At 39.5% G+C, this 22,574-nt stretch overlaps 3 protein-coding genes across 4 annotated transcripts; all 3 read right to left on the bottom strand.

The window, feature by feature from the left end:
- Positions 1 to 415: 415 nt before the first annotated feature.
- On the bottom strand, positions 416 to 2,920 carry LOC127763519 (NEP1-interacting protein-like 2). 2 transcript variants are annotated; one of them, XM_052288249.1, is made up of 5 exons: positions 2,669 to 2,920; positions 2,313 to 2,491; positions 1,964 to 2,047; positions 1,509 to 1,673; positions 416 to 784 (listed from the first exon to the last, which is right to left on the bottom strand). In XM_052288249.1, the coding sequence occupies exons 1-5, from the start codon at positions 2,778 to 2,780 to the stop codon at positions 662 to 664; spliced, it is 663 nt and encodes a 220-aa protein (XP_052144209.1). In that variant the 5' UTR covers positions 2,781 to 2,920; the 3' UTR covers positions 416 to 661. The 2 variants fall into 2 exon arrangements, with proteins under 2 accessions (XP_052144209.1, XP_052144208.1); XM_052288248.1 differs by lacking the exon at positions 416 to 784 and having other exon boundaries at positions 798 to 1,673.
- Positions 2,921 to 7,909: 4,989 nt separating this feature from the next.
- On the bottom strand, positions 7,910 to 8,944 carry LOC127762114 (uncharacterized protein At5g39570-like). Its single transcript, XM_052286481.1, has 2 exons — positions 8,518 to 8,944; positions 7,910 to 8,409 (listed from the first exon to the last, which is right to left on the bottom strand). The coding sequence occupies exons 1-2, from the start codon at positions 8,872 to 8,874 to the stop codon at positions 8,170 to 8,172; spliced, it is 597 nt and encodes a 198-aa protein (XP_052142441.1). The 5' UTR covers positions 8,875 to 8,944; the 3' UTR covers positions 7,910 to 8,169.
- Positions 8,945 to 13,629: 4,685 nt separating this feature from the next.
- Positions 13,630 to 21,800, bottom strand: LOC127762113 (probable serine/threonine-protein kinase SIS8). Its single transcript, XM_052286480.1, has 13 exons — positions 20,951 to 21,800; positions 19,801 to 20,229; positions 19,393 to 19,496; positions 17,811 to 19,195; positions 17,647 to 17,687; positions 17,062 to 17,130; positions 16,770 to 16,870; positions 16,380 to 16,458; positions 16,168 to 16,266; positions 16,018 to 16,086; positions 14,547 to 14,596; positions 14,280 to 14,456; positions 13,630 to 14,160 (listed from the first exon to the last, which is right to left on the bottom strand). The coding sequence occupies exons 1-13, from the start codon at positions 21,581 to 21,583 to the stop codon at positions 14,049 to 14,051; spliced, it is 3,348 nt and encodes a 1,115-aa protein (XP_052142440.1). The 5' UTR covers positions 21,584 to 21,800; the 3' UTR covers positions 13,630 to 14,048.
- Between the last annotated feature and the right edge of the window lie 774 nt (positions 21,801 to 22,574).

Below are 22,574 nucleotides of genomic sequence, written 5' to 3'. Positions count from 1 at the left end.
GCTGATGATATCATGATACAGCTATTCTGCAAGGGACATCGGCAGCATGGCCGGGCGATTGAACGTTGCCATGGACTGATGAACCGCCGTAAGTTGATCTGTTGATGCCTTTGCATAGTTGCTTGGATGGGAATGAGGAATGGGCACAACAGGGAGGCATGGCGACCACGACAACGGGTCCTGCCTAATCTTTGGAAGCCCTATCAGATTATCAATGCGGCCATCACTACACGATCTTGGAGTTGCTGGGCTTCCCACATGCACGGGCTATAATTAATCGATATTCTAAAAAAAACCATCACATTTGTATACACCGTACACTGTACAACAGCAAGTAAAAACGGCTGACTATGTAGCCATTTCCTAGTATGGCTTTAGCATATTCTCCAGGTCCAGGGCCTTGAAGAGCTCCGCGACAGAGAAACCTTTATTCCATTTTACATTGAAACTCAGCGTAAGAAACAGTGTCAAATCCTCTGATTTACAGCCTCTGTTTACGCTGGTAAAAGATACGCCTATCTAGTAGTACAGTAAATTACAAAGCTACTGTGTATAATTAACTCTGTGGTGGGTGCTATCAAGAGCAAACATTTGCACAACTAGTCTCTTCTAATAAGATGGAGAGCCTGCAGAATGCAGGGTTTTTTTTTACCTTCTGTTGTTACACACATTGCCTACATACAGGGCAAGACCCATGGCCAACGAGCCATTTGTCCACGCAAGGCTGGTGGAAAGTGTGGGAGCAATTCGGCAATCTCCTCGCCGTTTCACCGGTTACAATATCCTGCAAAGCGGTAATTAAGCAGTGACATTGAGTGTGTGTAGGGAGTGAGCAAGTAGCAAAGCAAATCCTAACCACATTGCATTTAGTAGCAGGCATAATTTGGTATGCAAGTTGCCACAAAAGGGGAACATAAAAACGGAGGTCGTTGCATCTCCCTGCTCTACATATCACACCATAACAATCATGTCATATCTACTATCCAGCTATATATATGTACTTGAATGTTTCATTTATCAATCTAAAAAATGGGCCGCATTTCCTGGTTCAACAAGGTCGGGAAAAGCTTTGGTTTCTGGTTGGAAATCATTGATCAAGTAATAGACCGTATTCAATGGTCAGGACGAGTTAGGTTTAAAACGTTCTATGAAGAAGGTCAAAAGAATTTCATGAATAATTTGAAGATGTCTTCCCATTTACCCCCTTGGCAATTATGTTTAGAACAGTTACTACTATATGTGATCAGCCATCACTAACAACCAGATGGAGACTTGTAGTGGTATGCTATCACCAATTTTCAAATCACTGGTGATCTTGATTTTAACAAACTTTGCCAAAAAGGAGAAAGCTCAAATATGCTAACTAAACATTCACTATATTGTCTGCAATCATGAAATGGATGTTGTTTTGCTTTTATTATCGTTGTTGAACCTAAACCATGTGCAAAATTGTGCAAGGCAGCCAGGCAGGTTTGTCGACAACATAAAGCTAATTTTGATAAATGTACCTGCAGGCAGATAGTGCAAGAGAGGTCTTCACCAAACGAGTTCCGTGTTTGGTCAGTGACCACATAGTGTGGTAATTTATTCAGTGACTCCCGTGAAAGCCCTTTGGATGAACAATCTCCAAAAATATCATACAGATCATCATGACCAAAATCTGAAATGCTGACCTGTTGACAAAGAACATAAAAAAATCAGTAAAAGAAAATGCTTCAATAAATAACGATGTGTTCCAATAAACGGTGATTCTGCGAACCGAACATCGTTTCCAAAGTACCCGGGCCTACTAGCCAATAAATTTGTACCGTTGTCTCAACTAAATAAAGTGGTTTAAAACTACCAATTTTGCAAATAGAATAATGAAATGATGGCCAGCAGATCAGGTTTTTCACATAAAAAAACATTTTATAAAATGAGAACCATGGCAAACAAAATTGCATCAGCAGAACATGTAACTGACCTGCCAACGATGCGTTGCATATCCTGAAGGTACAATTTGCTCTTGCACAAACCGCGCTTGGAGGAGCTGCTCTATGAAATCTGCCTGAACACCAAATCGTTATGAATTTTTCTTAGAGGCGTGTCTTACAAACACAGACGAGAGATACATTTCAAAATCATGGTGTCAAGCCGTCGAGGAGTAAAGTAAACGGCACAGCATATTGGAAGAAGTTACATCAGGCTGATGAGCATATATCTTTCAGAGAAATAAATTCGTCAAATACTTCAGGTCACATCATCTGAAGTCAAACGCATTAATATAACTTCTTGGGCAAACAAATATGCAAGTATGGAAGAAGCTTACTGACCATGGAGGATGTGCCATGAGAGCCCAGCCGGTCCGAGCACCAATAAGCACGAGAAGCCTCGAGGACCTCAATAGAGAGCACAGCTCCGGCGAACGCCCCCAATCCAGCTCCCCGGAGCACGCCGCTGTCTGAAGCCCTTCCGGCCAGCGCGCCGGTCACCGCTCCGGTCAAGGCCCCAGCTTTTACAAAGCACCACATCAAACAACGGACATCAAAAAAAAATCGGAACACGTACGCGACGCGAGGCCAGCAAAGAACGAGCTCTCACGGGCAATGCTCGCTGTCGCTGGCGTCAAAGAATCACATGAACAGCTCGAGCAAGGGGGGAAAGAAGGGGCGGGTGTTTTGGTGAGTACCGAGAGCGAAGAGGCCGGTGAGAGCGCCGGAGATGACGCCGGCGAGAAGCCTGGGGAGGTACACCGCCACGCCGCTCTCCTCCAGCGCGTCCTCCGCGGCCGCGACCTCCATCGAAGGCAGGCGCCCCCCCGGGAAGCGCGCGCCGCGCGGTTTCTTGGTATGCCGCGTGCGTCGCGCGGGTTGGCGTGGGGAGGCGGTGATGACAGAGAGAGAGAGAGGAGGCCGAGGCGAGAGGAGAGGAGAGGGAGAGGCTCTCCGGGAGCAGAGGAAGGTGAAGACGTGAAGTGAAGCTCTCTCCAAGCTTTGCTTTTCTTTTCGCTGTTGTTTCGCAGGCGACTCGTGATGATGAGACGATTTATTTGCTTTGCTCTTTCCCATTTTCTTTTTTCCTTTTCTTTGTAGACAAGAGAATTATTTGCATTTCTTTAGTTTTCTCATACGGTTGTAGCTTTCAAGGTTGGCTCGGGGCCCTTTTTTTTTGTTTTGTTTTATTCTTTCAGAAATTTTCGCGCATGCTCCAAATAAAAGGCACAGGATTATGCCACATAGTTGTCGCTTAAATTTACGTGCAATAACCTTTTTTTTTTGTGAGAAAATACCCTCTCTTGCGATGGTTGCGAGAAGAGTCTAGAAAGAAGAATTTCAATAAATATTTTTAAGAACATTGCCTCGTTGGGACAATAACATTTTTGTTATAATTTTTTTCCAATGGAATTCAGGTGGGGAAATCCCCCGGTCCCCACCCAAAATTCAAAAAACAAATTGTGCTTTGAATGATTTAGCTACGGCTGCTGAGAAATATGAAAGAAGTAAAGGAAAAAAAATACTATATAGTTTAAACTTTTATATACTCAGTTTTAAAAGTCAATGCTGAAAATCAGACTGCGATAAAAAAATCAAAAAATAATTTTTATAATTCAAACCTTGGTTGCAACTAAGAAGCCAGCGATTATATATAATTATGCGTATCTCTACTCTGCAGTTCGGAGTGCAATAACAAAATGCTAGGGCCGGCCGAATACATTTCATTGTTGGATATTAACACATTTAAACAGAACTTTAGTTGCTAGTTTTTATTGTAACATATTTATAAAACCAATACGGGCATAATGCCATCACAAAGTACTTCTTTAAGACATACTATTCACAAATTATTTTCATGCGTCCAACTTAAATATTGAAAAATATATAGGTCATGGTGTAAAGATAGTTACTAGCTCCTATTAGGTTTTCAAATTGTAGGTCAATGGTAAATTTATGTTTTAGTATTTTATAAAGAGAAATTTGTTGTATTTAATATATTTTTAATGTAAAACTTGATATTTTCTCTCACAGTTTGTCTAAAGGACTTACCGTCACTTGATTAATCAATGCCTAAGAGATGGTTTTTGGCCATCAAACACAAGAAGATATTTGTTAAGCACGTCCTCATCCAAATAGCTTGTGAGTTGGAGGTACTCCACGGTCCTTGTCGAAAGCTATTTTCCTTAAAAAGAAAAATTGACTGATGCTTTCTTTAAGGGTACAAGGAAACGTACACAGCACCATTACTATAATATCGAAGTATTGATTAAAATATGTTTGGTTTCTAGCCTATCAAAATACGGCACTGAAAATATGTCTGTATTATCAAATTTTGATAAAATTAGAAGCACCAACAATATAATCTCATAATAAAATCTAGGGCCACTAGAGAAAATACCTTGCACTCAGCGAATAAAGCCTGTGCGGGTTGCCGCACAGTGGCAGTGCTAACTGGCCACTTCGATCTCAGCTTGACTGAAACTCCCCCCAAATACAGAAATGTATGGGTTACTCAATGCAATAGAGTGATACTCGGGGAGTAGTATTAAGCAATGCTTCATCGTGGTTATATGTGTGCTAAGAGAAAACCCAACGAAATGAGTGCTTGGAGCATACAACCAACCAATCATGTCTGTTAGGTAATGTCTAGTGTAGATGAAACTAAGATTATCACATCATACCATGCCACATATGGTTTATAATATCTTCTCTCTCTCCTTAGGCTACATTAGGCAGTTCTCCCTCCGTCCTATAATATAAGAGATTTTAGGTGGATGTGATCTAATTAGGAGAAATACTCGCTCCTTCTTCACGCACACGTTTCCCAAACTGCTAAACCGCGTATTTCTTATAAACACATTTTATAGAAAAGTTCGCTTTAAAAATCATATTAACTCTCAATTAATCATGTCATAATGGATAATCTCATTTTGAGTATTTTCTCAATCTTCTCTTCTCTTCTCTCAAACACATATGCGTAGCAGTGTTCAGTGGTCCCACATATAAATAAATAAGACTCGACAATGGTGTACATTTGTTCTAATAAAAGACTCTAAGTGATGACATCATACATATGTAAGCACGATACCTTAGATACCAAACCTGGTATAAGTAATACCGGACACATACCCATTGATACCAAACTCTAGTAGCAAGCTACCACATCTAGTATTGGGTATTAGATGTGATACCTGTATATGCCAAAGTCTGATACCTAGTTACCATGTTTGATGTCACACACGCACAAACTATTGCATTGAAACGGTATTACTGTTTTGTAGTATTTTTATATAAAAAGCACTACCTTTGGTTTTAAATATCTGTTATGCTATGTTTAGGGGTTCAAGTTTCCAACTCTTCTCCCTCGTTTTTCACACATACTCTTTCCAAGTTAAACGACATGTTTTTTTAAAAAAAAATTCTACATGAAAGTTGCTTTTAAAAATCATATTAATCCATTTATCAGAAAAGATATAGCTAATACTTAATTAATCATGCATTAATAAATTGCTTTGTTTTACGTACGCCATATTAATTCCCAACTCAAACTACCGAACACAACCTTACTCTTGAAGCATACAATTTTAACTTTCACCATTACAAAATTTAAATGTTTAAATAATGATGTTTGAAAGTTTCGTGGTTACATTTAAGATGCAATATACTTAGTATGGCATATTTCTTAATTATATATATATATATATATATATATATAAGAAATCATAGTTTAAAAATAAAAAGTATATAATGATAAGTATTTGAAAACGGGAGTAACTGAAGGTACGCGTAGCGAATTTGGCAAAGTTAGAAAATAAAGAAAAATCCATGGAGCCTATGCATCAGCGCTAACATTTTCTTTATCTAGCATCTACCTCTTCTATTGTGTAGAATCGGTGTTAATGTTAAGAGTTTCTCAAATGTATCCATAAAACTAGAGATTATGCATGATTTTTTCAGATTCGTAGTATTAACTTTAATTCTAATTCTAGATTACTATATTTTAATATTGTAGTAACAGCTCACTATGTAAATTAGAGAAGCAAAAACATATATATTCTATTAGTTAGTATATCATTATCTAAAAATATATATATTAGTTAGTATATGGTATTCATTGCTGTTATTTTACTTCAAAGTGATATTTGACGAATAAGAGTACACATTAATCTGGCTGCGGCTATCACCTATGAGTAAGTCTTCAAAGAGTGCTATCCTGTAATCAATGTCGGATGTAAGGCTGAATCCAACGTGTGCTGCACATACTTCGCCCCATCCATGCGGGCGCGTTGAGTTTTCTTGAAAGATACACTGCCCCCTATTCACTTCCCAGGACGGAGACGGTACGCCGGTCCAGCCCAATCTTCTTCAAGCACGCCACGCCCAGCATGCTCGAAAGCTCGATCGATCCAGCCAACTAATCCGGGCCATCCGGCGATGACCACTCGGCCTACCGGCACGCGCGCGTACGCGTGCCGCAGCGCTTCGCCGGACAGAGAGCGGCCCCGGCCGGCGAAACGAGCTAGCGGCTGGTTCCCTGACGCCACGGCGACGTTTATATCAACCCAAACACGTAGTCGGCATGTGATAACATCCTTCCACTTCGACAACTTTCTATCGAAGTTAAAACTTTATAAGCATGTACATATTATCAAAGTTGAAACTTTATAAGCATGTACATATTATCGAAGTTGAAACTTTATAAGCATGTACATATTCCTCTCTCTTAAGTAAATTTGGTCCGGCTATCTTAGATCGGCCCAGCTAAAGAAAACACATCGTCCGACCACGCCTGTGACAACATCCTTTCACTTCGACAACTTCTTATCGAAGTTGAAACTTTATAAACATGTACATATCCCTCTCTTAAGTAAATTTGGTCCGTCTATCTCAGACCGGTCCGGCTAAAAAAAAAACACGTCGTCCGGCCAACGATCATGCACGCCGGCATCAGCGTCGTTCTTCGAACCAACGTGACCTGCAGTAGGCTGGTACTTGGTAGAATGTCCCTAGCTCGATCAGCGACAAGTCTGTCGAACCATGCTTCTTCACGCCCAATAATGCTCGCTGGCTTTACGTATCGTCACAGACTCACAGTGAGAGTTAAAAGCAAACCGTTTCTGACGCAACATCCTCTTCGCCTCGCACTATTGCAGAAATGCAGAGCACGCCAGTGGCATGCACGGTTGCTTGGCTCTTCTTATTTCCATTTTTTTTGCTCAGACGTCATGGTGCACGTGAGAGAAGGCGAGCATGGGCAGCCTCAAATGCGATCTGGTTAGTGCTAGGTGTGAGTGAGTTGTGGTGACGTGGTGCGATATCATTAGGAGGATCCAACCACCTGTCAATTCGGCTACTAGCTGTTTTCCTGTTCATGTATCTGTGAGCTTGTTGCTACCAGCAACCAGGTTGATCAGATCGATTGAACACTAATTTTGGGGAGAATATTAATGATGCTTACCTGCCGCATCAAAGATTATCATATACCCCATCCGCCCTTTAATATAAAGAATTTTAACATTTTACTTACATTGTTTGACCACTCGTCTTATTAAAAAAAATTGTGCAAATATAAAAAACGAAAAATTGTACACACATTTGAAGTATTAAAGTAGTCTAATAATAAAACAAATTACATAATTCACCTGTAAATTACGAGACGAATTTATTAAGGCTAATTAATCCGTCATTAGCAAATGTTTACTGTAGGCTGTAGCACCACATTGTCAAATCATATTACAATTAGGCTTAAAAGATTCGCCTCGCAAGTTACACGTAATCTGTGTAATTAGTTATTTTTTTTGTTTATATTAATACTCCATGCATGTCTCCAAGCATTTGATGTGATATGGTGTAAAATTTTACCAGGGGATTTAAATAGGCCCTAAGCATATTGGATGAACATTGCATAGTTTTTAGAGAAAAGGCATCATTTCCTCAAAGAGCATTGAATAGTTGCACATACAAAGGCATAAAAGAAGTCGAATACATTTTATTCAAAAGGATCACAAGCATACCATTGGAAGCTGATCAGTAATCAGATAGCAGCAAATTAAGAACACAGCAAGGCAAAAGTTCGATTATTTTCATTCGCCAAAAACAATAATAACTTGCTCATTTAGCAGAGATATATATAGCATGGTGTGCGAGCCAGTAATAGCGTCCTCACAGCCTGCTTAACTGACTCGTGCTCGTCCGATCAATCGTCGTAATCGTGGCGGCGGCGGTTGTTCTTCTCGTAGCGCTGCTTCCTCTCGCCGTCGGAGTCGTCGTCGTCGTCGTCGCGCTTCTTGTAACGCGGCTTCCTCTCGTAGTCATCGTCGTCGTCGTCGTCGTCACGCTTCTTGTAGCGCGGCTTCCTCTGGCCGTCGTCGTCGTCGTCGTGCTTCTTGTATCGCGGCTTCCTCTCGTCGCCGGAGCCATCGTCGTCGTCACCTCCCTAAATGAAGAACAGAGGCAAAGTTAAGGAGGCCTGGAAGGCCGGAGTACACAAGAACCCATATAAGGCCCGTGAAGCTAACGGGCCGGGCCCGTGGAATGAGCTCACATGCTTCTTGCGGCCGCCGCCGGAGGTGTGCCGCCGCCGCTGCTCGTCGTCCCCGTACGCCGGCTTGGGCTTCCTGTACCCGCCGCCGTGCGTCGCCTCGTCGTCGTCCGGCCTCCTGCCGTGGCCAGCCGAGAGGTGGGTCTCCTCGGCAGGTGGCCTCCGGCCTTGCTGGGGGCGGTCGTACGAGGAGGAGGAGGAGGCGGTGGAGATGGGGTGGCATATCTCGTCGGAGGGCGGGAGGGCGCGGCCGAAGGTGAGGGCGATGTCGTAGCCGCCGCCGTACGGGGTGGGGTCGTACTCGTCGAAGTCGGCAACCTCGTCGGCGGGATGGCCGCTTCCCCAGAACACGCTCGCCATATCGGTGGCTGGCTGGCTGGCTCGATTCGATCGATCACGGTGTACGTTGGCGGGAAGGCACGGAGGGCGGGAAGAGATAGATAGGCGCGGCAATGGGCCGCGGCGCGCTTGGTTCGGGGAGTTTTCGTGGCTGGGAACTGGTCAGGTCGCGCGACCGGCGGCCGGGCATCCATTGCGTTGCGTTTTCGGTAACGAGGGCCGCAGTAGACGGTAACATGGAGCCGAACAAACCGCGCGATTGAGTGTTTTTTTTTTTAACTTGAATTTGAGTGCTTTTAGATGAACTGGAAAGAGAAATTTCACAGCAAACTTTTTTTTAACAAGGAGAGCCAAGGTCCCCCGTCTATCTATCTATTATATATTATTAAAAGAATAGAAAAAGAAGGCTCCACGTTCGCTCTCATGGTCTAGAAATTCTCACAATAATCGGAGAAAAAGAAAAAGCAGACTCCATACAGAAATACAATTTAGGAACAGCTAAAATTCTCACATTAATTGGAGAAAAAGAAAAAACAGAGTCCATATAAAAATAAAATTTAGAAATAGCTGAAATTCGGAATTAAAAAATAAGGAATATTAGAAGAGGAGACTAGGGTCCATATAGAAACACAATTTAGAATTAATTGAAATTCGAATTAAAAAATAAGGAATATTAGAAGAGAGGACTAGAGTCCATATAGAAATACAATTAAGAAATAACTAAAATTCGGAATTAAAAATAATGAATATTAGAAATAGAGTATAGAGTCCATATAATTAGGAAATAATAGAAATTCGGAATTATAAATAAGGAATATTAGAAGTAGAGCATAGAGTCCATATAAAAATACAATTAAGAAAAAAAAAATAGAAATTCAGAATTAAAAAATAAGGAATATTGGAAGTGGAGTATAGAGCCCATATAGGAATTTAAAATTAACTAAAATTCGGAATAAAAAGGAGCCTCCACGTTCACTCTCATGACTTAGAAATTCTCACATTAATCGGAGAAAAAGAAAAAACAGACTCCATATAGAAATACAATTTAGAAATAGCTAAAATTCGAAATTAAAAATAAGGAATATTAGAAGAGGAGACTAGAGTCCATATAGAATTACAATTAGGAAATAACTGAAATTCGAAATTAAAAATAAGGAATATTAGAAGTAGAGTATAGAGTCCATATAGAAATACAATTAGGAAATAATAGAAATTCGGAATTAAAAATAAGAAATATTAGAAGTAGAGTATAAAGTCCATATAAAATTCAATTAAGAAAAATAATTGAAATTCTGAATTAAAAAATAAGGAATATTATAAGTAGAATATAGAGTCCATATAGGAATTTAAAACTAACTAAATATCGGAATAAACATAATAAAATTAAAAATAGAGTTTACAGTCCGTATAAAAATACAATTTACAAATAACTACATTTCGAAATTAAGAAAAATATGGGAAGAAGAGTTTAAAGTCAATATAGGAGTACAATTTAGAAGTAACTGAAATTTGAAATTAAAAATTAAAGAATATTGAAATATGAGTTTATATAGAAATACAATTTAGAAATAGCTGAAATTCGGAATTAAAAATAAGGAGTATTAGAAGATGAGACTAGAGTCCACATAAAAATACAATTTAGAAATAGTTGAAATTCGAAATTAAAAAATAAGAAATATTAGAAGAGGAGACTAGAGTCCATATAGAAATACAATTAGGAAATAACTGAAATTTGGAATTAAAAATAAGGAATATTAGAGCAGAGTACAGAGTCCATATAGAAATACAATTAGGAAATAATAGAAATTCGGAATTAAAAATAAGGAATATTAAAAGTAGAGTACAGAGTCCATATAGAAATACAATTAAGAAAAAAATAGAAATTCGGAATTAAAAAAATAAGGAATATCAAAAGTAGAGTATAGAGTCCATATAGGAATTTAAAACTAACTAAAATTCGAAATAAACATAATAAATGAAAAGTAGTGTTTAGAGTCCATATAAAAATACGTTTTACAAATAACTAAAATTCAAAATTAAGAAAAACATGGGAAGAAGAGTTGAAAGTCAATATAGGAATACAATTTAGAAGTAACTGAAATTTGAAATTAAAAATTAAAGAATATTGAAAGATGAGTTTAAAGTCCACATAGAAATACAATTAGAAATAATAAAAATTCAGAATTAAAAGGATATTAAAAGACGAGTCTAGAGTCCTTATAGGAATATATATAATTTACAAATAACTAAAATTTGATATTAAAAATAATTAATAACTAACACGAATATAAAATACAATATGAATATTACACATTAGTAGTTTTGTAAAGTTATTGCAAAATTTAAAATTATGTTGTCATTGTAATATATTTTATAATATAATGAGAAAACATATATATTATTATATGAGAGAAAATATAATGATACTGGCCGCGCAATCTGCGTGGGCCACCATGATAGTTAATTTATTAAAGAAATAGAAAAAGGAGCCTCCATGTTCGCCCTCACAGCCTAGAAATTCCCACATTAATCAGAGAAAAAGAAAAACATAGTCCATATAGAAATACAATTTAGAAATAATTGAAATTCGGAATTAAAAAAATAAGGAATATTGAAAGAGAAGACTAGAGTTTATATAGAAATATAATTGAGAAACAATAGAAAATCGGAATTAAAAATAAGGAATATTACAAGTAGAGTATAGAGTACATATAGAAATAGAATTAAGAAATAATAGAAATTTAGAATTAAAAATAAGAAATATTAGAAGTAGAGTATAGAGTCCATTTAGAAATGCAATTAAGAAATAATAGAAATTCAGAATTAAAAATAAGGAATATTAGAAGTAGAGTATATAGTCCATATAGAAATACAATTAAGAAGTAATAGACATTCAGAATTAAAAATAAGAAATATTAGAAGTAGAGTATAGAGTCCATATAAGAATTTAAAACTAACTAAAATTCGGAATAAACATAATAAAATTAAAATTAGATTTTAGAGTTCGTATAAAAATACAATTTACAAATAATTAAAATTCAAAATTAAAAAAAACATGGGAAGAGGAGTCTAAAGTCAATATAAGAATACAATTTAGAATTAACTTAAATTCGAAATTAAAAATTAATGAATATTGAAAGATGAGTTTAGAGTCCACATAGAAATACGATTAGAAATAATAAAAATTCAGAATTAAAAATAAATAATATTGGAAGAAGAGCCTAAAGTCCATATAGGAATATAATTTATAAATAACAAAAATTTAAAAATAATTAATAACTAACATGTATATAAAAAACAATATGAATATTATACATTAGTAGTTTTGTAAAGGTAGTATAAAATTTAAAATAATGTTGTCATTTTAATATATTTGAATAATACATTGAGAAAACATATATGTTATTATATGACAGAAAATATAATGATGCTAGCCGCGCAATCTACGCAAGCCACCACGCTAGTTTCCATTAACGAAAATGAGATTTACAGTATAAAAGTATCATACTCCCTCCCTCCCAAATATCTAGTCGTACAAATCATTTTAAGATGGATGAGTAAAAGATTATGCTATTTCAGGCTGTCCCAGATATCTAGTCGTACAAATTATTTTGGGATGAATGGAGTAGAAGATTATGCTATTTCAGGTTGTAAGGCTAGGGGGACAACAATTTTAAGCAACAAAGGATAGCTACAACCTCATCACCCCACGTCATTTAACCATACTCCCTTTGTCCCATAAAAACTAATTTAGTACCGGATACTAGTATTATGAATCTGGACATACATACTCTCTCTCCGTCCACCCAACCTAGGAGGGGTTATAGCGTCTATTTGTCCAGATTCGTTGTACTAGGTTGGATTTTTTTTTAACGGAGAAAGTATGTTTATATTTGTAAAACTATAATATGACACATCTGATATTAGATTAATTTTTATGACACGGAGAGAGTACAACTGAAAAGGTTTTATTCAAAAAGACTCAGGGATCAGCATCTCTCCCTAGGGCACAAAATCAACACATTCAATCCCCCTCAGCAGCCTTCATTAACCTTGCAGGCTTCTTGGCATGACCTTCTTCTGCAAGATGGCTCATTGGGAAATAATTGAGATATAGTGAACAACCTGAAAAATAACTTCCATGGGATCTTTAGGTAACTTGTTCTCAAAACATGATTTGTTTCTTAAGCCCTGTTTAGTTCACGAAAAGAAAATTTTTTAGTGTCACATCGGACGTTTGACCGGATGTCGAAAGGTGTTTTTGGACACGAATGAAAAAACTAATTTCATAACTCGTCTGGAAACCGCGAGACGAATTTATTAAGCATAATTAATCCGTTATTAGTACATGTGGGTTAATGTAGTACTTATGGTTAATCATGAACTAATTAGGCTCAAACTGTGCGATTAGTTTTTCTTTTTATCTATATTTAATACTTCATACATGTATCCAAAGATTAGATGTGATGTTTTTGAAAAAAAAATTGGGAATTAAACAAGGCCTTAGCTTCCAAATCACCCAAAGAAATGCTGCATCCCCTACTGCCACAAGTTTTTTGGTCCTCTTATTAAACCCCTTCAACCAGTCCCCATTCCATTTGTTATCCCACAAGCAAATGCACAACTGAGAACACTCCAAACACACCTGGCCAAATAGAAATGTAAAAACAGATGGTCTTGTAGGATAACAATTGATATAATAAGATTTGCTCAATCTTTAAAACTTTTTGAAAATGCTGGCCATCAGCACAGCAGGGAAGGGAGCACTGAGCACGATTGAACAACCGTTTTCTCCTTTTTCATTTTCTTGATGGACAGCAAATCATTTTTTTTTCTTTTTCTTGCCATATTACACAAATACCACCATTTGGTGGAGAACACGAGATAAAGGAAAAGAGAGATGGTATGAACAAAGCATGTGTAACTTCCGCCCGCCATGTGATTTCCTGAGACTGGTGTTTTTGGGGAAGAACTGTGCTAAACATTTGATTCGCGTTTGCACAGTTTCTTGCCGCTGTTCAATTTTCCTCCATCGTGGACGGGTTTGGCAGCGCTGGTCTTCACAGATGGATACCCAGCACACTAACATCATCACGCTTTCCAATCTCGAACACACAATTGGTGTTACTATACAAAAAACAAAAAAAAAATGCTATACTTAGGCCTTCGGACAGCTGGTAACATCCTCTTTTTTCTTACTCGTCGGTTTGTTGTACTCTCTGCCTTGGCGCTTGAGCGGTCATGTTTTTCAGCAGTGGTTTCAATGAGGCCATGATATCTGCAAATGATGGCCGCAATTTTGGGTCCCTACACCAAATACAGGAAGCAACACTGAGAAAATGGTTGTGTATTCCGAAAATGGAATGCAGGTTTTAGTGCGTCCGGAAGAATGCAGATGAGCGACAAAGTGAGTTAGGCACACTAACGTCTGCCAGCATTTTGCTATTATTTCTGCAATGGCGGGATCAGTGTTATCTGGAATATCAAGGCGACGATTCTGAAACCCAACAGCTCCGACGACTTGCATGGCGTTCATGCCTTCCCAAGGTTGCAGTAATGTACAAAGTTCCCACAGTATGACCCCATAGCTAAAAACATCGCATCTGCCAATATGCACAGCCATTTAAGCAATCACAAACTCATTTAAGGTACGAATACATCTGAGAGCTTAGTTTTTAGAATTTAGAACTTACTTCTCGTCTGATGGTTCATTACGAAGTACTTCAGGTGCCATCCACTCCGCCTGCACACCAACATAAATATTCAGTGCCAACAATGTTAACAGTCAATAGCATAGCACAAAGATGATACCCATACATAGCATAAATCTCATTCCATAGTTCACAAGAAGTCCTGACACCCTTAAATCATGTCACAAACTACTCTAAACAATCCAGCTAGCTATGAAATCTTGCACAGATAAACCCGAGGACGGTGGACCGGAGAATTGCTTATAAAGCTTATAAACTTTTAGAGGTCTATATATTGTTTGTCAGCATAGTCTTTAATGCTTAGTACTCCCTCTATCTACTTTTGATAGTCATAATTCATCTTGGCACACAGACCAAGTATAAGTAATTCTACTTATCATCCATTTAAATATGCTAGTACCAGTCATTCCTCGTAAACAAGCGATTCATTAATATTTACATTTTTCGATGCCCATGTAGCCAATCTTGTGTGAAGAATGGAGAGTCACGCATTAAATTCGAGAAAATTATTAAGATAATAGTTTGTTGGATTGAAATATGCCTATTAAAAATAAATTTTTCAGATTTGGAAATATGACTATCAAAAGTAGATGGAGGGAGTATCTAATTAGATAGCATAGTATTTAGTGCAATCAAGGATCTTATTGTATGAAACCAAGCCAAACTACACATTGCCTTAACATAAATTGACCATAGAAAATCAGGCGAAACCAGAAGAACAAAAAAAAAGTGTGATTCAGGCACAAACTTTATGTCACAAAAGGCTTTCAGTGAACACTGCGTATCCACTACATGGTAACATGGCCTTTCAGCTGGTCATTTGTGGGGTGGTCTTATTGAAAAGATGATTTGAGTATCAATCATATAAAATCTTCAAAGAACAAATGGGCTTATGGGCATAACACAAAAAATTTCCACAGAGAGTAGGAACATTGCTGTAAAGTCCAAAATATATTTTGAGCCCCTTTGATTCATCACTATCATCATCGATCTTCCTTCCAGACTAGGATAATTGGAGTTATTCCTTCATTCCAATCTTTTTTTATATACATGGATCACAATGGATTATACTTCAAAATATTTCAATCCCTTGTTATATGCACATAGCATAATGAAGAGGGAAAATACTATGCACAAGAGTAATATATCATCTGGTATAAAACTCTCCCAATATGAGAGCTGAAAAAGCGGACAACCCAGGCTCTTGCCGCTTGACATTTCTGAAGAGATGCACACAATTGCAAAGCATAAAGTATGTTATTTTCATAACAATGCACAAATAATTAAGTGTTGTAGAACTTAAAACACTTCAAACAAATTTAATCATGCAGACGGAAGTACTTCTTAATCTCCCTAAAATTGCACAACATCGCAACAATTACCATTTTAAATGTGCACAGGATTGGTGCTCAAATAAAGTTATAATAAAATTTCTGAAATCGTTCGAGCTTACTGTTCCAGCTGTTGATCTTGATGACAAGAAGGTCTTGTTCTTCATTTTAGATAAACCAAAGTCGCAAACCTAGTTGCAAAAACGTAAGTGGTTTGCAACAGAAATTGAAGGAAAATGAATTTCATTGCTATCGTGCAACTTGTGTATTACCTTCACAACCCAATTCTTGTCAACCAGTAGGTTTGGAGACTTCAGATCTCGATGGACTATCACCGGTGTGCAGTTATGTAGATAATTCATACCACGTGCCTAGGGACCATTCAAGGAATCTTAGTAAACAATATTTGGCTTCTCCACACTTATCAGTTATCAGCAACTGTGTTAACAACAAGTTGAGATTTAGAGTCACAAATCATGCATACCACATCAAGTGCCATTCTTAAGCGCTTTCTTTCATCCAACTGGTTGTTGGGACGATGAATTAACCGAAATAAGCTACCTCTGCAAGACCAATAGAAAAAAAAAGGGGCAAGAATGATTAATAATATAGAGTTCCTAAAAAAAGTGAGCAACTATCCCCACAATTAATGCACTGTTCTTTAAGGGGTTGCAGGTGAATGTTCCAAAATATGTCTGATACTATGACACAGGTCAACTGAGTCAGCTCGAATTACAAAACAGGAAGTTTATCTTTTTAACGCATCAAATTCTGAACAAAACATTAACTAGTATATGATCCTAAGTTCCTATTTCCTACATGAAATAAACATAAATGTGATGTAAAAATTTACACCAATAACAACAAGACATACCTTGGAAGAAATTCGGTGACAATAGAAAGATTGGGTACACGAGTAATAGCACCCATGAAGAGAACAACATTCGGATGCCGCAACCTCTTGATTATTCGCACCTAAACATGAAAAGTAATACATTACTATAAGGCTCATATGGTGTGTGCATGAGGTTAATATGCAAACATGCTGCAAGTGCAAACATGCACAATAAAACACATGAGCATGCACACAAACATATGAACACAGGCAAGAAGCCAAAACATAAGATATGGACTATTTGAACTAAATTATGGAGTATATGGTATACCTCAGTTCTAAATTCTTCCAGAGCATCACTTGAAATATCTTGTTGCAGAAACTTCTTTACAGCAACTTCCTATAAACAAAGCGATTTTGATACACTGTTAAACATAAGATTTGCTAGAACTTTCAAGAAGATGGTGCATAACAAAAGATGGGTCTTCAAACTAATGAAAACAGCTGAATACAAAAATTAGACATATTAAAACACTTTTTTCACAAAATATTGAAGTCTGTTGCGAAGAAATCATACGTAGCTTTCCAGGTGAAAACATTTTGATACAAGACTGGGCAACAGAAAACTAATCAAATGGCTATAGTGGTTTCTCAATGTATTATCTTTAAAGCTGAACCTTTTCATTATAAAATATAATCAAGTTTTTTAGAAAAAAAAGTAGGGAGTTATTCTATTCGGTACAATAGTTGACAGTGGCATGAACATTATGTATGTTATCTCAGTGAACAATAATTCACATCTTTCATCCTCGAGAGATCAAACAGTTAACAAATGTGCCGATTGCATTCAGATAATAACATGGAACTTGTTGACAAATTAAAATGTAAGAGAGCATATTTTTACTGAAACACTTACTGTTCCATGCCACTCTCCTCTATAAACTTCTCCAAATGATCCTGAAGCACAGAAGGTTGGATCAATTTAAGAGAAAGAAAACCACAATAAGATTTTACAGACAGTCAACGGAACAGTAGCATGACTAAGAAAACAACCGTTTGAATAAATTGAAAGAAATTTACCAAGACCAATGCGTTCCCCAATAGTAATTTCTTCCCATTGGATTTCAAACTCCGCAACATCATCCAGAGTGATTTCAGATTTTGCACTCTCTGTTCCGCTTGACTTATCTGAGGTTCTTTCAGCATCCTGGCGAACTTCAGCTGAATCTTTTTCTTGATCCAAAGTATTATCTTGACCATGATCAATTTCAAAATTCTGTTTATCCCAAAACTCATCTGCACTTTTCTCGATTGATTCATTCCCTTCGGAGGGACTTGGTAAACTATGCAGCTGATTACCAGGCTCCAAGTGTTCATATTGCTTGCTAACAGCAGCAGTTGTGGCAACAACTGCAGCTGCAGTGACTGTTGCAGCAGCTGCAACAGGCACGTCAAAGTTCACATCATTGTTTGATTTAGCAGCAGCAACAACCATTGAAGACGCAACCACTGCAGCAGTTGCAACAGCAGCAGCCGTAACAGGCAATTGCTTTGTAAGCTGCGATGAAGCTTCCTGGGGAGGTGCAGAAGGTTCATACTGAGAAATAAAAGATGTGTTATCTTGGATGTCAGGGGGGTGGTCAATGCCCAAACCCTCAACTGCCTTAAGTGAGTCTAGAGGTGCCCGGTGAGGAACTTTTGATGGGAGTTCATGTCCAGGATGATGAGGCAATAATGGACCATGACCACGATCAGCATATTCCCTCGACCCAAGTTCATTCATCCTCTTTTTCATTTCATCCTTGCTTTGAAAAAGGGTGGTGTCATACACGATGAGGTCCTTTGGCTCTTCCATGGAATCTTCTGAAAACAAGTCAGGTGGTGCTACAACTCCATTTTCAAGTAAAACCTCATGGATCTTCTGAGCTAGTTGTGGATTCTCTTTGGCAGCATTAATCATGTACTCCGAAATATCCTTTACTTTCATCCTCCGGACAGCTGGAGTACTGCCTACTTCTGGGGAAGAAGGTGAAGGTGAAGTTGACGAAGAATTAATTGTTACACTTGATCTTTCTTTGTTCTTTGCGGCAGCAATGTCGTCTGTTCTTCTTGATTCATTTGTAATAGGCCTATTTTCACTAGTGAATGTGCTAACAGATAAAATCCCGAATGAATCTGATAGTGTATTTTGTTGATTGTTTTTACTTGTCTGGCTCGTTGTAGCTCCATCACTATCAGAAGGACCAACGTTGATCCATGTAGATCTTCTGTCAAGTAACTCACACTCAAAAGAACTACATGCAGAATTCGATAAACTATTTGAAGATCCCAACTGCCTGATGTCATTATCTTTGTTAAAATGATGATTATTTGAGAAGGAACTTTCTTCAAATTCTGTAGACAAAACAGCACCATCTGAAGGAATAAGTGTACCAGGATCTGCGACAAGATCAACAATGAACTCCCTGCAAAATGCAGCACGGTTTAGATGGTTATGAAGTGAAATGTGTTCTTATTACATCTTTCAATCCTCAGTGCACCAACACTTAAAAGTGAATGCATGAAGATAGAAAGTCCAATACTATCAGGACAGAACACACTTGTGCTATCTCATGTTTATTTGTCCAACACAATCCTGTTCATGTTGTAAAGGATGCAATACCTTCCATCATCAAATTTCACAATATTCAAAGCCCCATCGTCCGATCCAGTGTACTGCCTTCCTTTCAGGAGTCGACAGGGGATACCAATGTTATCGGCCAAAACCTACATGTAACCATTAAGAAAAGTAATTGCTATCATAGATAGATTTGTGTGTAATGTGTCTTATAATGGTAATTGGGTCACCCTTCTATTGTATTAGGGCAAAGAGAAAATGTATAGAACTTATACACTGAATTTGAAGTAGAGAAAAATATAGAAAGCATTATAACAGATGGCATTCAATGTTCAGTGTCCATGTTGGGCAAATTCTCGTTGTCAATAAAGTTCAGGACTAGAGCAACAAAGATAGCTTGGAGATTAGCCACACTAATCTTAAATACTTAATATGTCTTATTAAGTAACTAACCTTAAATAGCAGTGCGCGATGACGTGCCAGACCAATTTTTAATTGGCCAAGAGGAACAACTACACTTCTCAGGTATCTCATCATTTTCTGGTATTTCACCAACATGCCCTCAGAATCAAAAAAAGTTCCACCCATGTGTCTGGCTACTAGGCCAGCAAGTTTCTGAACCAAATCATTTCCAACAAATTCTGAAGGTTTAGATTCACGGAGTTCAAGGCTCATGATTAGAGCCGTCTGGTCAAGTTTCATAAGCTCAGGATCTTCACCTCTGTGTACCAATACAGCTTCCCAGTTGACCCTATGTGATAGTGACTGCGCTCGCAAATCTTTAAGAGAGGGCATGGTTATTGAAGCCGGGCCATTCCCAGTCACATAGAGATCATAAAACCCATCTGATATTCTGTCATCATAGCCAAGGGCGTTGAAATTCTGTGAGGCATAAACAATTCTATCATATGAGAGACACCAGAAAATGGACCATGTTAAGAAAAAAGGAATGTACAGAACTTTGGAGTGTGTTGAGTAGAAACATGAGGAATGCTTCATCTATTTAAAAATGTTGATTAAATGTGCGATTCATACCAATGTATGGTCTCTTTTACGTACGGCTACAATTCATTACTGAACAGGCCTCTTTTACATATGGCCACAATGCATTGCTGAATAGCAACAAATAACATTTAGTTTTTTTTTTCCTCAAAAACACAATAGAGCTGTGTTTCTTTGTATTATCAAATAACAATTACTTCAAAAAAGTAAGGCCCAATCTTATAAAGGATATACTAGAATCATACTCCAGAACCCACACAAGCAGTGAAAATTATACTGGGGGTGATGTTAGTCACAAGATAAGAAAGTTCAACTTATCTGACAGACAGACACTAGGTTTCAGCAATTAGGCAGTCAGACTGCAGAAGATCATTGTATGTAATGTAATGTACCACAGAAAGTACAACTAAGCTCGTGCTACCAACCCCAAAAATCACCCAATCGATGCAATTGCACTAGCTATGAACTCCAGCACTGAATCACTGCCCAGCCAGTCAAAGATGTAAAGTCAACCGGTTTCACAGCATGGAGTCTATTCCACTATCAGAATTGCACCATGGAAACAGCTAATTAGCGATGGAAATGAATCAGAGTGGCTAACCCAGTATCGGGCCGCGAGGGCCTCTGCAGTAGAGCTCTGGGGCGGGCAGAAGCCCAGGCTGATCTGCTTGGCAACTTCAATCTCCATCTCTTCAGGATTGTCCCGCGCGCTCATCTCAAGCACAAGCTGCAGCTGGAACTCCTCAAGGTCGTCGTCCTCCTTCTCCCTGACCCGCTTCCTCTCCTCCGCCTCCGACGACTCCCTTATCACTCGCTCCTCCACCTCGTCCTCCTCCTGCGACCGCCTCATCTCCCTCACGGCCTCTTCCTCCTGCGACCGCCTCCTCTCCCACTCCTCCTCCTGCGATCTCCTCCTCTCAGCCGCCACGGATTGCCTCCTCTCCTCCGCCCCCGCCCCCGCCCCCGCCCCCGCCCCCGACCCTACCGACGACGAGAACGGCGACCCCTCCGCCTCCGACGGCGTCGACGGCGTAGGGGGCTGAAGCCGACCTGGGACGGAATCAAGCCAGCTCGACACCGCCGACGCCGATGGCTGCCTCTGCTCGGCGTGCGGGTGATGATTACCCCCCACCCCGCCGCTCCCCTTCCTCGAGGAGGGCGGTGGAGGGGGAGACGAGGAGGCGCCGTCGCCCGACCCCTCCCCGATGTGGAGCTTCCTGAAGAAGTTCTTCATGCCGTCGCCACCGCCGCCGCCGCCGCCGCCGCCGAGGTCGCCGTCGCAGCAGCAGCTATTGGCCTATTGCCCACTGTTGCTGGTGGTGGGTGGGTGGATCCGACATGGCCACTGACGCTGAGGCGGAAGGGGTAACTCAACTTTAGGCAGGTATTGACTCATCTCCGACTGGGCAAAACGGCATTTGTTTAAGCCGACTTGTTATCGTCTCGCCATTCCGCAACGACTTCTACCGCAAACAGAGGGGGGGGGGGGGGGGGGGGGGGGGGAAGAAGAGCCCGTAACCTACGTCTCACATTCCGCGTAATCAATACAGAATTTGTGTGCGCTTATCTCGTGATTAGCAAGCCACACACGGGATAGACGAGGAGGATGTTTTTCATTAGCGCTCCAGTATATTCGGACCGTCGCTGATGTCCGTGAGGCTGACACGTGGGGCCACCTGATCCTCTGGGCCACATGTCAGTAAAAGATAGGAACGCAACAGGAAGCAAGTCTAAACAGAAACAGCCAAAGGCCAAAAAGTGATTAGCGGGGATAAGCAACTGGGGCTTGCGTGGACGCGGCTCACGGTGAGCGCACCCACCCCACCGCCAATCCTGCCCTGAATGACAGGTGGGCCCGGCCCACGAAAGTCGAAACCAACGGGAGGCGGCGGCCCCTCCCGCCCTCCGTTCGTACCGGTACTACTGTAGCAGTGCTAGCACACTAGTAGCACGATGGGTGGGGCGCGTTCCGTAGGGCCCACCCACCATTGACACTTCCCACACTATCGGGTGGGTCCCGACCCGGCAACTTTTTCCTGCTGCCCACTGACAAGCTGATCTGGCGGATTTTGCCGGCCCACTTGCCATGCACTAGTGGTCTAGTAGTGGACAACGGGTATTTGTCATTACTGCGCAATGGTAACGCGTACACGTCCTGCCCACCACAACGTGCGTGCAGCTGCCAGGTGGGACCTACGTTTCTATCCCCAGCTGGGCCCCACGCG

This window comes from Oryza glaberrima, chromosome 2 (assembly GCF_000147395.1).
Source record: "Oryza glaberrima chromosome 2, OglaRS2, whole genome shotgun sequence".
NCBI classification, from domain to species: domain Eukaryota; kingdom Viridiplantae; phylum Streptophyta; class Magnoliopsida; order Poales; family Poaceae; genus Oryza; species Oryza glaberrima.
This window is presented reverse-complemented; position numbering and strand designations above follow the sequence as displayed.